At 35.3% G+C, this 13464-nt stretch overlaps 1 protein-coding gene across 1 annotated transcript; it reads right to left on the minus strand.

Moving 5' to 3' along the window:
* Positions 1–2659: 2659 nt before the first annotated feature.
* LOC121736278 (gamma-taxilin) lies at positions 2660–13239 on the minus strand. Its single transcript, XM_042127370.1, has 7 exons — positions 13049–13239; positions 12215–12544; positions 11341–11538; positions 9583–9867; positions 5978–6130; positions 5001–5087; positions 2660–3328 (listed from the first exon to the last, which is right to left on the minus strand). Exons 1-7 carry the CDS (start codon positions 13118–13120, stop codon positions 2756–2758), a joined length of 1698 nt encoding a protein of 565 aa, XP_041983304.1. The 5' UTR covers positions 13121–13239; the 3' UTR covers positions 2660–2755.
* Between the last annotated feature and the right edge of the window lie 225 nt (positions 13240–13464).

Consider the following 13464-nt stretch of genomic DNA (forward strand, 5'->3'; position numbering starts at 1 on the left):
TGCTTAATTGTGTATTAAAGATGCCTTCTTCCCGGTAAGAAAGAAGTTACAATAACTGAAACTCAGCACTGAAATCCTATCGAAATGTAAGCATTAAGATATTCAATGACGAATTGCAACCGATCACGTGCGGCCTTCGAAACGAGCTTGCGACACACCTAATGGGTCTCAAGCACAATCCACGATCTTAGTACAAACTTTATGATGAAAATCAAATCAAAATTATTAAGTACATAGAGACTTGAGTATCACGCGAAACCATTTTCCCATTAATAATGTAGCCTATGTCCTTCGACCTTCCACATGATAGGTACTACCTATTAGGTATGTGGGTAAAGTATGTTCATTAAGAGGATTCCACACCGCCCTTTTTTCCATACAAACGTTGTCCCCTGTTTCCTCCCTGGATAATGCTAGTAGAGTTATAATTTTTTTCCTGAATATCTACGGCCACTAATACAATGTCCCTATGTTTTCTTTTTTTTCATAATTTAATTATTAAATAAGATATGAACGTTCAAAAACCCAAAAAAATGGCCAGATTTTCCACTGTGTTCAAACGTCCAGAAAACAGATTTGGCTAGATTATACAAAAAAAGCAAAACATAGGAACACAGCTCAAGCCTTTTTTTAATCTTTAATGAAAAAAGTACTTAAATCGGTTAAGTTTTGGAGAAGGAATCAGGGGACAACGAATCGTTGATTTTCTGGATTTTCTGCAGTTGTCTCTATCGCGTTCTGCGGTATAGGCTTGAGGTAAGGGAGACAGCTATAGATATTACACGCACTTTTTTTTCATTTCTCTAGCCGCTGTTGTATCCTCTTAAGAATTGGTCTACGCCAGCTATCCCCAACCCGCGGCCTGCATGCGGCCCGCCGCACCGGGACTTTATCTGTTGCCCGCGTGATGTTAAACCATTTTGAAATTTTCGCCCACCGGCAAAATAATGTAAAGCCATCGTGAAAGTCGTGTTTTTTTCCAAAATCGTTAATTTTGAAGAACGTTATTTTTTAACCCCAACAAAATTTTTGTTGCGGCCTGCGACTCCAAGACCAAAACATTTTTGTGGCCCGTATAAAAAAAAAAGGTTCGGGAGCGAGCGAGCTAGCGATTAGTTCTACGCGATACGAACTAATCAGTTGCTCGTAAATACTTATGAACTTAGGTTCTGTAAGTTCCCACTAGGGTGGAATTTAGAAAATACATAATATACATATTATTGTATGGTGGACCCACGGACTCGGAGCTAATATAGGGTGGATCCGACTCTATCAATTATATGAATAGTAAGATTTATGTCGATCTAGTATCTACCTGGTTAAAAAAAAACTACTTCCGGTGCCGCCTTTTTCTTAAATTATTGCATAAATAAAAATTAGTTAGGTAATTAGTGATGTCCAGTCGCGTGGAACATAAGACCTTAATAGCCTAACTGTGCAAAAATGAATAAAAGTTGTGTTCCGCCATCTTTTTCTATTAAAAAAAATTGTGTTATCAGCGGGATATTCCGATTTTTTTTCTACGTTCGGAAACGCTGCAAATCGTGACTAAGCGTCCATCACACCGAAACGAAACCAGCTTATAGTCTGGCATAAAGGTGAAGAAATTAAAAAGTGGCAACATCGTAGTCGTGTCATGTCATCCATCCCTTTTTGATTGATTTGAAAGGGTTGTCACTTTTTAATTTCATCATTTTTATGCCAGACTATACGCAGCGATGCAAGAGCGGTACAAAAATCAAGCAGCTATTTTACATTTCAATTTTTTTAATAACTAGATAACCTGGTGAACTTCGTATCAGCTGTTTCCTCCTTCTATAAGACTTTCCTGCATTTCCAGGAATATTTCAAGACTGAAACTGTCAGAATTTGGCTTAAATTGGTTCGGCCGTTCTCGAGTTTCAGCGAGACTTTGTATTGTCTCTGACAGTTTTAGTTTACACAAAAAAATAAAACTAACCTTTCTCTTACGATTTATTTCTATTTACCAATCTTAACAGTGCCTAATTCTGACTAGACAAAATCAAATTCGCAGCAACTATGTACTTATAACAACTGTAAAAAATCAATCCAATAAAAAAGGCAATAGATACTTTATAGCAAAGTAAATTATATATTTTTTTTGCGTTAAATATGTAATTTCTAAAAAAATTGTGGCAATTTCAACACCCGTTAAAAATAATTATTAAATCAAAAATCATGTTATCCCTCTATTGCTATTAATATAGAATAATAAGAGGGAGGAATATTAAGAAGAGGAATAAAATGTAACAGGTGTTTGTGAAATATTGCTTAGGTCTTTACAGCAAGCTTAGCATGACCACAATAAAAATGCAAAACAGAAATACTGACAGATTTCAGGGACAAATTGACAGATCTGTCACATTGTATCTTCCTTAAAAAGAAACCTAGTTATTACCACTGGCAACAAAGACTTTTTACCTCATCAAATTACTGACACTGGCTATTCCTTATGGGAGGCCATTTTTAAAGAAGAAGAAAAAAAAACCTCTTTTATAGTTGCCATGCTAAGTTTGCAGTTTAATCAAAGTTTAACAAAGAAATTCTGGATAAGCATCACACATAAATTTAACAAATTAATACAAAAACATTGGTTATGGTTACCCAACTTGTCTAAATAAGCACAAACACACGAAAATACGTACAAAATACTGTTTATTGTCACATTCAAACAATAGAAAACAAGTCTTGTTTCACTGATTGTCACATTTTTATTAGAACTATTTACAAATGCTTATGATTCTGATGCTATTTCTTTTTCAACTGCTGTTTCATTTTCTACAGCTGTATTATCCTTTGCTTCTGAATTAATTTCTTCTGTAGACTTAATTTCTGTGCCTTTAGCTTCTACTTTACCAGTAGACTGAGATTCAGATGATACTTCTGTGGTATTCTTCGTTGCTTCTACGTCCTCTTCAGTATCATTTATTTCCGTTATAACAACATTACCATTCGGTTTAGCATTCTCCTTACCCGCATCTAAGTCTATACTTATATTAGCCTTACTGATAGCTTGGATAATGTTCTGGAGGGTCTCCGTATCGACTTTTTCCTCTGGTTCACTCTTTTCTAGCTCAGGGATTTCTGGGTCTGCTGCGCCTAGAGCGATCTCTAGATGGCTCGGTTTGGGTTCTACGCTTCTCTCCTTCTGTGCTCTCTCCGGCTTGTTCTTTTTGGACTTGGCCTTCTTGGGTTTCTGCTTGGGTTCCTCCTCTTTCTGTGCCTGGTTTTTGAACGCGTCAATTTCGTTCTGTAAGTGCGTTATGCTCTGGTGTAAGGTCTCGCACGTCGCCGCCATCGATTCAGGCTGAAATGTTAAAATCAATGTCATTATGTAAATGTTTAAAATTTTAAACGCTATTTAAACGTTTTAAAGTTATTACTTATTGGGTTGACTAACCTATTAATGTTTGCAACATGTTTATATATATATATATATATATATATATATATATATATATATATATATATATATATATATATATATATATATATATATATATATTGTATTCTTGTAGTATTCTGTATAATTAAAAATAAAATAATCATCAGCAAGATTAGATAATCACATTAACCAATGGCTCACACCCAACTTTGGTTATGTCAAATATGGCCTCCGTGGTCTAGTGGTTTAGAGCGTGGCTCTTGGCTCTGGAGGTCGTGGGTCGATTCTCGCGTTAGAAACATGTTATTTCCAAGTCTGATTAAGACAATGCAGGTTGACCAGTGACAACCTGATTGTCTGACAAGTAAGATGATCCATGCGTCGGATGGGCATGTAAAAAGTCGGTCCTGCGCCTGATCTCTCGCCAGTCGTGTCGGTCTTCCGTCCCACTTTGTTATGAGAGTAACAAGCATGGGCGCACCCAGCTTCTGGGCCAGGGGGCCCAAATTACCCAGGTTCTGGTGCCAGGGGGGGCTGGTGCCAGGGGGGGGGCAAGTTACCCAGGTTGTGGGCTAGATGGGGGACTAGATAATATACTTAGTAGGGACGTCAACAAGATCCAGGGGGGGGCAGCTGCCACCCCCCCCCCCCCTCGGTACGCCCATGGTAACAAGAATAGAGAGTGCTCTTGTGTACTGCGCACACACTTGAGCTCTATAATTACTCTTGCGTAACTCGCCCGGTTTCAATGAAACCGGCCACTGTCACCGAAACCGGCGTGGGAGTTATTATTACTAAGGGCGCTTTTCCTTTCGTGCGTAATGTTGCCTGACAGGGTTCTTCTGGTTAAAGTTACGTTACTTCCCCTCAGGGCTGCCTTATGTACGATTTAAACCGTACTCGTACGATTATTTGTACAATTTACTATTGTACGATTGTAAGTTTACGATCGTACACAAAACGTATACGACTTTTTAGGTGCTTATGAATTAGATATCATAATCTTGAAATTAGATGTGACCTTGCAAAATTTTTACCATAAACAAACATGTTCACTCCACATACCCCAGGGCGACAAGTAAATTTGATTTTAACCTTTAATATTTTCGAATTAAGTTTGGGATTGCTTGCATTACTTCGGTACTTATCTCTTTCTAATGTATGTTTGATTGAAAGTATAAACCAAAGGTATATAAACTTGTTATTGCCGGTCGCAACTCGCATTTCGCGTTTTAGTTTGAAATCAAATAAACCGGTTTTAAAAAATTTATGAATATATTTTTATACTTAACTAGCTGTCCCGGTGAACTTCGTGTCACTTAAAAACCTACCCTGGACTTCTACGAATATTTTAAGACTAAAATTAGCCCAATCCGTTCAGCCGTTCTCGAGTTTTGCGCTTAGCAACACATTCAGCGACTCATTTTTATATTATAGATTAAAGTTCTTTTTTTTTTATGTACGATCTTTTTATGTTGAGCCTACTACAGAATACGACATTTTAGAGCTACCGATACGATCGCGCAGATTTTACATCTGGCAGCCCTGCTTCCCCTATACATCCGCAACACCAGAATAGTCACAAGTGCGTTACCTTCTCCTCGACAGGCTGCGGCGGCGGTAGCGGCGGCCTCTCGATGTTGTGCTCGCGAAGAGTACTCAACAGCGTCGAGCGCTCCGCCTGCACACATAAGAATGAACTCAGTATACATAATACAGGGTGCAATTAAACCTACCTTCCAAATTTTTTTCCAGGGCTTAGGTATCACTAGATGACGCCCGCAGCTCCGTTGCGCCAAAATTCGTTTATCGCGCTGGAACCGTACATTTTTCCGGGATAAAAAGTATCCTATGTCCTTTCCCGGGACTCAAAGTATCTCCATGCCAAAAATCAGCAGAATCGGTTCAGCGGTTCGAGCGTGAAGAGGTAACAGACAGACAGACAGACTTTCGCATTTATAATATTAGTATAGAAGTATAGATATGGAAGTATGGAAGTATGGAAATATGGATTAGGAGAGTCCATTTAACCAAAAAAAATAACACCCATTATGTATTTTATCCCATTTAAAATCGTTGCAGAACGATCACTTCGCGGCGGTGAGTATGAGAGGGGCGGGGGTGACGCGGGGGGAGGCGCACGTAACGCGCGGGCGACGCCATTAATTGTGGTGTTTTTTTAGGATAACTTCGAAAGCTATTTCTCAGAATTTTAGTACTGAGTTTCTATATTCATTCAATATACCAAAATTTGGCCGGAAAGTTTAAGTGCATCCTGTATTGCATGTAGGAATAATCAAAATGTTGCTTGTCAGTGACAAGAGTGAGGTGTGTGTGTGAATAATATTGAGATGATATTGAAATATTTCTACTGAAAGGGTTTCTTAGTGGACAATGCTTCTATGATGTTGTTTTAATATGTATTTATTATGCATTTTGTTAAATCGAAATTTGAGTATAAGGTTTTAGTAGATTCGTAATAATGGCTCATACTTTAGTAAAGTTTTTATGATTTGTATATTTGATGCATTTTGATTTGGCTCAACCTTTATCAATATAGAATCAACATACCTGCAATGTTCTGCACAGCCCTTGCAGACTAAGCAGCCTCCGGCCAGTCGTCTGTCTCTCCGTACACATCTCGAGCAGAGCGGTCTGTGAGCTCTCCCATCGCTTCTTCCATGATAACGACTCTTTCTCCAGTTTAAGGATCTTCTTTGACATCTGTAATTGTATCAAAACTTTGAAAGCAAATTCTTATTTTATTTCGACACAAAAACATAAAATTTGCAAAATTGGCTGATTGCATTACGGTTTGCGCTGTATTATGCTCAATTCACACCGGAATGGCAAAAGCGAGGCGAGCAGTTTCAGTGTCATATAATTTTAAACTTTATCTTCATTAGTGTAATACATAGTATCGCTTGAGAAATCGGCGTCGCCGGCGCACACAGGACCTTTTGAGGTATCTAGCTTGACAAAAAGAATTTTAGGTACCGTTATAGAGGAAAAATAGGCCAAAAATTGTGTTTTTATATGGGAGCCCCCCTCAATTTTTTATTTTATTTAAATATTATTATTAATGAACATTTGAAGTGCCTGGCTATTGGCATTATTGATTACGAGCAAAAAAGGGTTAAAAAAAATATCGTTTGTTGTATGGGAGCCCCCCTTAAATATTAATTTTATTTTGTTTTTAGTATTTATTTTTTGTTATTATGTATAAATAAACATAAATACGTATGTTACTGCGTATTTAAATGAATAAAATATTTATGTCCACCTAAATCTTACAAAAGGCCTTGTGTGCGGCGGCCGCAAGAGCGGCCATGAGCGTCCACGGGCGGCCTTAGATTTCTCAAGCGATACTATGTATTACAATAATGAAGATAAAGTTTAAAATCATATGACACTCAAACTGCTCGCCTCGCCTCTGCCATTTCGGTGTGAATTGAGCCTTAATGTCTACAATAAAACCTGAAAAAAAAAATATACAACTATATGAGGGGTGGAGGACTAAGCTAGAATCCTAAGCCCGTATAAATAGTTGGCTTTCAAAATTCATCTCAAGACGCTAGTTGGTTGATATCCTCTCAAACACTGATCAGCAACTTAGGATGTTATCTAATTAATAGTTTAGCATCAGGAGCGTTTCGGTTGATACTAATATCATGATATCGACTCAATCACCCCAAATCAGCAACTAACAATCCAAATCAGTAACTAAATATAAACTAAATATTATAAGCCTATTCTACACATACGAGTTACGTTTCGTTTATACGATTAAAAATCGATTTTATTAATAAAATAAATTTTTACTATATTATCTTTATTTTCTCACATTTTTATAACACAAATTACCAAAAGTAATTAACCTCTATATTTTTGTATTATCCTAACTCATTTTCGTTTAAATTAAATGAAAAAACTCATAACTCTATAACATATTTTATAAAACACGTTCAGTCAAACGGAACGCGTTGAAGTCAACAGCTGACTGCTGTCACTGTCAAGTGTCAAGTATATGTTTATTTCTTGATTTCTAGGTTATTTTCAAAGAAGAAGAATATTGTTAAAACTTTGTAAAAATCTTTAAGTTTTTTCGTTAGAACTTACAAGTATTAAGCATAACTTTACCGAAAGCTGTGTAGTGTGTAATAATGTTTTGTGTTTCTTTATTTACATACTTTTTAAATAGTCCAAAGGGATATTATTTGTTAACCCTATTCTTTGTTTCAGGCCAACATAACGTGGTTTGTCCAACAGCGACTACTAATAACACACATTCTTGCTTTCTTGAAGATAAATTCAGATTCAATTAAAGAACTGTACCTGCCTTACCAAGGCCGTCGATGTAGAAGAATATTATCATAGAACTGAAAGAACATCATCAGTCATCAATAAGCTATGAAATTGTTCTGTACAAAAAAGCTTAATAGCCTTATTACATTTTAATTTTAACTTAGTAGTAATTTTGTTAGCAAAATTATAGATTATATTTATCAACAGCTCACACAGAGCTGTGTGAGTTTATCTAGCCCTAAGATCTTGGCAAGATGATGTTATATCTCTATGAAGTTATAACTTCTTATATCTGGCTCTGAAGTTTGATTGATCAATTTGTATCTTTCAGTAAGTTGAGTGAAATATTCTTTGGACCTTCTACATCCAACTTAACAATTGAAGTTTAAAGTTTACCTTTTTTCTTTACTTTAGAACTTGATAACACAGACACAGTATATACTTTAAATATTAAAAATTTCAATAACAATTTTCATTTTCCTTTAGAAGATACTTTAAATATTTTGTTTTGTTTCTGTGGCTAAGAGTTTAACTGATGAAACATATTATGCTAAAAGTTAAAATAAAGATAATGATGAATTAAAAGATTATTTTGTATTTTATAATCCCTACCTTATACTTAACCTGTGGTGTTTGAAAAGATTAAAGAACCTATTTTACCAAATAAAATTTGGACTATAATAGTTAGAAAGGGACTTTTAATTAAACCTCTAGTATTATTCTGTTACTTTAGCACAGTCCACAGAGCAAGTCTATCTTACTAATTTATTTACTCATGACGAAGGCATTAGGCAATATAATATAACCTTACTAGTTGGCATTAAACCTGTAGTTTCCTAACTTAAATATTTTATTGTATGTATTGTATTTATTAGTATATTATTTATTTATTGCACATCACCGTTTTCCTGGATTTATCACTGAATGTTAAAAGGTTGCCTGGAAGAAATTGCTTCTATGTAATATGGCCGCCTTTGTGTACTATATGTCTTATTTATCAATAATTGTTGTTAGTATTTAAGTTTTATAGTATTTTTTTGCACAATAAAGTTCTTATATTTGTTTATTAATTAATTTCAGTAGACTACATAAGCCTTTATTAGTACTTATGGCAAAATTAGATCTGCAGAGTACGGTTTATTTAAGATTCATTATTAAGTATTTATATTAGCTTGATAAGGCGGTTTATATACTTACTTTAAATAGATTAATTAATAGAATAATGTAATGTCAAAATTTTGCCCCGATTTAAGGTCAAAATGTATTAAACACTGTAAATTCGTTTTAAATATATATTACGCACTTAACAGCTTGGTATATTAATTTTGTGTTTAAAAATAAGCATTCCATATCCCAGAAAATACTCTTGAAATTATTATTTTTTTCTTCGAATTGTGGGAAAAATCCCTAAATTGGTATCCCTGAGCACGCTTAAGTCAAGGTCTGCCCACACTTAAGAATTAGCCACTCAAGCAACAGTTTGATAGCACATTTGAGTGCAAGATTTCGTTTATTAATATGTTGCGCGCTCAAGCGTCAGTTTGACAGTACAGTTGAGTGCAAGATTTGGTTTATTAATACATTGCCCACTCGCTTGATCAAAGGCACTTAGAAGCTGTACTCGAGTGAGGTTTATTAATAAGGATAGCAGCTTGAAACACGTTTTAAGCGAGCTCTTAGTGGTAAGAGCCAACTATTTATACGGGCCCTAGTCACCTCCAAAACATTATTTTCATTAACAAAGCACTGGATAAAGTATCCTCCTTGGAAAGTAAATAGGGATGAAAATTGGTAATCTATTTGTACTAGCAATTAGTGTGCTATAACCAAAAACCATATTAAGTAGTAAAATCTGTCAAATAAAAACATACCTGATCTATCTGTTCCTTGGATTTACCAAACACTTGGTTACTCTTGGACAGCACGGACTGGAACTCATCATATTTGGCCGTGTACAGTGCCAGTTGGTTGCGTAGGGATGTCTCCATGGTTTGTTGCTCCATGATCTTCGCTCGGTACTGAGCTAACGTCACTTTCATCTGCTCCATCTCAGCATTCAACCTCTCTCTATCAGCTTGATGTTCTAGCGCCGCTTTCTGCATCTTTGCGTCTGATAATTGAGATTCAAGATTCATCTGCTTCGCCATTTTGTCCACCTGAAATGTAAATTTATTTTAGCAGCAGTTTTGTTTAGTTTATTTCATTACTTTATCATTACTCAATTTTGTTTTCCTGTCTATAGACTATAACCTCTACACAAAAACTGCTAAATCAATTTTGGTGAAAGTAATAATTTTTATTATTTTTATCTAAATGATATTGATTATAGAGTGAGATGTCATCTTATATATAAAATTCTCGTGTCATAATGCTAATGTTTGTGCGTTTTAAGATGATATGGGTGACAGTTTACATATTCCTTGCTACGGGTTTTTTTTTACAAGAAAACAGAAAAAAAAACAAAATGTAATAAATTATATTCCATCTACAAAAACAAATGTTTCCTATAATTGTAAATGAATAAAAACGAAAAGTTGCTAAATGCTAACTTATTAATATAAAATTATAAATATTAACTGTGAAAAATTATTGTTACGAAAACATTTGATGCATAAAACGGAACTTATGTCAATAGAGATTGACTCTGTTGAATCGAAATCAAATCGATAAAAAAGGGCGGCCATCTTAAATCGCCGGCACCGCTGAAATATCAGTACCAAATCGATAATTTCGATTGCAATTCCTTTACGAAGGGATTTGATATTTTTAAATTATCGATTAATTTTTGTTCGGTAACTTCCCTACTATTGGCAATTATAATGTGTCACGCATATCATCATAAAACGCACAAACTATAGTTACCATACACCTCCGAACGGCTTCACTGATTTTTACCAAATTTTATATGCATGTTCAGTAGGTCTGAGAATCGGCTACTGGGTTCTTTTTATATTGATAAGTGCACTTATTGAATAAATAATAGTAAATTATTACAACTCGAGACCGACGACGAGCATTGTTTGTGCGACGGGATAGCGATGGACTTTGCCATGGTAACATACTAATTTAGTCACTTCAATAAAATAATATGGGTGAAATTATCCAGTGTATGTCGTGCGTATGTATTATATATTTCTCTATGTACGAAATACTTTATATGGCAAAGCAACATTTGCCGGGACACCTAGTAATGATATAGAATAGTTTTCATCTTAGAAAAATTACAATTCCCACCCTATTTGCCAATGAAGTTGGTAGCAACATTCATACTAATAAATTATAAATGCGATAGTGCGCCTGTCTTCACGCCCACACTGCTGAACCGACTTAGCTGATTGGTACGGAGAGTGGAGACACTTGGAGTTTCAAGAAAGGACATAGGATACTTTTTATCCCAGAAAAGATACGGTTCCCGCGCGATAAAATAATTTTGGCGCACTGTAAAACTCTGGAACGAACAGTCACCAGCAGTATTACCTGACAGACCTATACGACCTGCAAACATTCAAGAAGAGCGCATATTCCCTCTTAAAAGGCCGGCAACGCACCTGCAGCTCTGATGTTGCGAGTGTCCATGGCCGACAGTAGTTGCTTTCCATCAGGTGACCCGAAAAAAACTTGAAACTCACCTGTTGCTCCCTCAACTGGTACTGCTGCACCACACTCTTGAACTTCTCAGTGATGGTGATATTGTCCTCTCGGAGCTTGGCATTCTTCTCGTTGTTCTGTTGCAGCAGGGCCGTGATCTCAGTAAGCGTGTTTTGGAACTTTGCCTGAGTTTCCTTCCGCCGTTCCTCCTCCTCACGAATCTTGGCCAGAGATTCATCCTGGGAAAATTCATACAATGAGACTTTAAAATTTTGATGAATAAGCAGGCCATTTTTAACCAAGACTTTGTTTAGTTTCTTTATAGAATCACCAATCAAATTGTACGGCGTATTGGCGTTTCTATAATGAAGCGATAAAGAATACATCATGGCTAAAGGCTCAAGTATATTGCCAACTTAGGCATAGAAAATATCATACAGTTATAGAGCCTCGGTAATCCGGAATCCCGCTTGTGCTAGCCCGCTATGAACTTGACTTTCGGCATCATGCATACCGAAATTTCTAAGAAATTCATTCTTATGTTTACAAATTAGGATTGCTTGCACGTGTACACTGTTTTTTTTTTAACATAAAAAGTATCTAAACATTATCATATTCTCCGTTGCCTTTAAACTTCCAAACAGTAAATATGGTTAGCGAAACAAAAATCACTGTATATTGACAGAAATTCTTTGATTTCACTACTCTCCATTTAACGACTACTCTCTATAACGTCATAAAATGCAGGGTCCCTTCAGTGATTTTATATAGAGCTTACACTATATGCACAAAAAGATAGCTTATAATTTTTTTTATTCTAAATAAATTTCCTATGGGATAAATACAGGTAAACATAAAACAGGAAGGCACATGCTTGCTCCCCATACTTTGCTTCTCATGTGTAAAAAAAATTACCTTAATAGACTTATTCTGTTTCTGCAATTCCCGACACAGGTTCTCCAGCTTGGACTTAACAAGCACTGTTTTATTGTACTCATGCTGCAATTGCTCCTTCTCCTTCAACAACAGAGCATACCGTTTGTCCGATTGTTTTATATAGAACTGCAACTTCTTATTATCGTCTGTCGCTTGGACATACTTCTTGCATACATGGGAAAGTTTCTCATCAGGATTAGGTATTGAGTTCAATGATTTCATAAACTGGTCCAAATTCTTGTCGTCTCTTTTTGACTTGTCATTCTTTTTCTTTGGTGCCTCCTGAGGCTGAGGCATTGGAGACTTCTCCTAGAAAAAATTAATGTAACATGTAACATTACAGAAATTATACAATAAACACTGAAAAAAACCATAGAGATATACCATGTTCATAGTAATGACGTAATGTAAATAGAAGTTACAGTTAAATTTTATGGTGCTACAAAAATATCAAACAATTTACAAAGTGGGGTTGCTATGTTACTTATTTATCAATTTTTTCTATTGATTACATGGATAATTGACGAAAGGTTATGGCTTCCAAAAGGTAAGAAACACGTGAATTTCTGTTCCGGCCAAATATATCGTAAACAGTTTCTTAATTTTGGCTCTTAGCCAGCAACTTATGAGGTTATTTACTGCCTAAAAGCCTAACCCAACTTCATATCTTTAAAGCATGGGGAAACACTAATTTGATTAGTATTACGATGTCTAGCAATCATCTATTTTTATAATTATAAAAAGGAGAAATTTAAATGCTATGTAAAAGCGATATTTGATACAGTAAATCTATTTTTGTAACAGTTTACTTACTTCAGTTACATTTTCTGGTGCGGGGGTACTATTTGGAATTTCTTTTGGCGCTGCATCTGTTTCAACTTCCATTATTATTAACTCCGGAACTACAGTAGATTTTAATTATTAATAATCTTTATTCTATTTATTCGGCTGTTTTGTACAAATCGTACGAATTACAAAATACAAATTGAAATCGAAATAGAAACGTCAAAAAATTAAAATGTCAAAAGAGTAAAGACGGGAACTCAGTGTTGCCAACACGACTCATACAAAATTTGCTAAACTGCTGTTAATATTTTGTCAAAATTAAAATTATGCTAAAATTTTCAGTCCAAAACGTTGTTTAATTTTAAATCTTTAATAATCAACAAAATCTCAATTTATTTTATGTTTTAATCAATTACGTTATCGAATAAAATATTTATATCTTG

The sequence above is a fragment of the Aricia agestis genome, chromosome 18, assembly GCF_905147365.1.
Source record: "Aricia agestis chromosome 18, ilAriAges1.1, whole genome shotgun sequence".
Taxonomy (NCBI): Eukaryota; Metazoa; Arthropoda; class Insecta; order Lepidoptera; family Lycaenidae; genus Aricia; species Aricia agestis.

What these genes read in the sequence shown, in the direction of transcription:
- LOC121736278 (XM_042127370.1), bottom strand. Translation starts at nt 13,120, where the DNA reads ATGGAAGTTGAAACAGATGCAGCGCCAAAAGAAATTCCAAATAGTACC. An exon ending in CCAAGGAACAGATAGATCAG is followed by an intron (nt 6,131 to 9,582) that starts GTATGTTTTTAT and finishes ATACAATTACAG; the next exon opens with ATGTCAAAGAAGATCCTTAA. An exon ending in GGCTGTGCAGAACATTGCAG is followed by an intron (nt 5,088 to 5,977) that starts GTATGTTGATTC and finishes TTATGTGTGCAG; the next exon opens with GCGGAGCGCTCGACGCTGTT.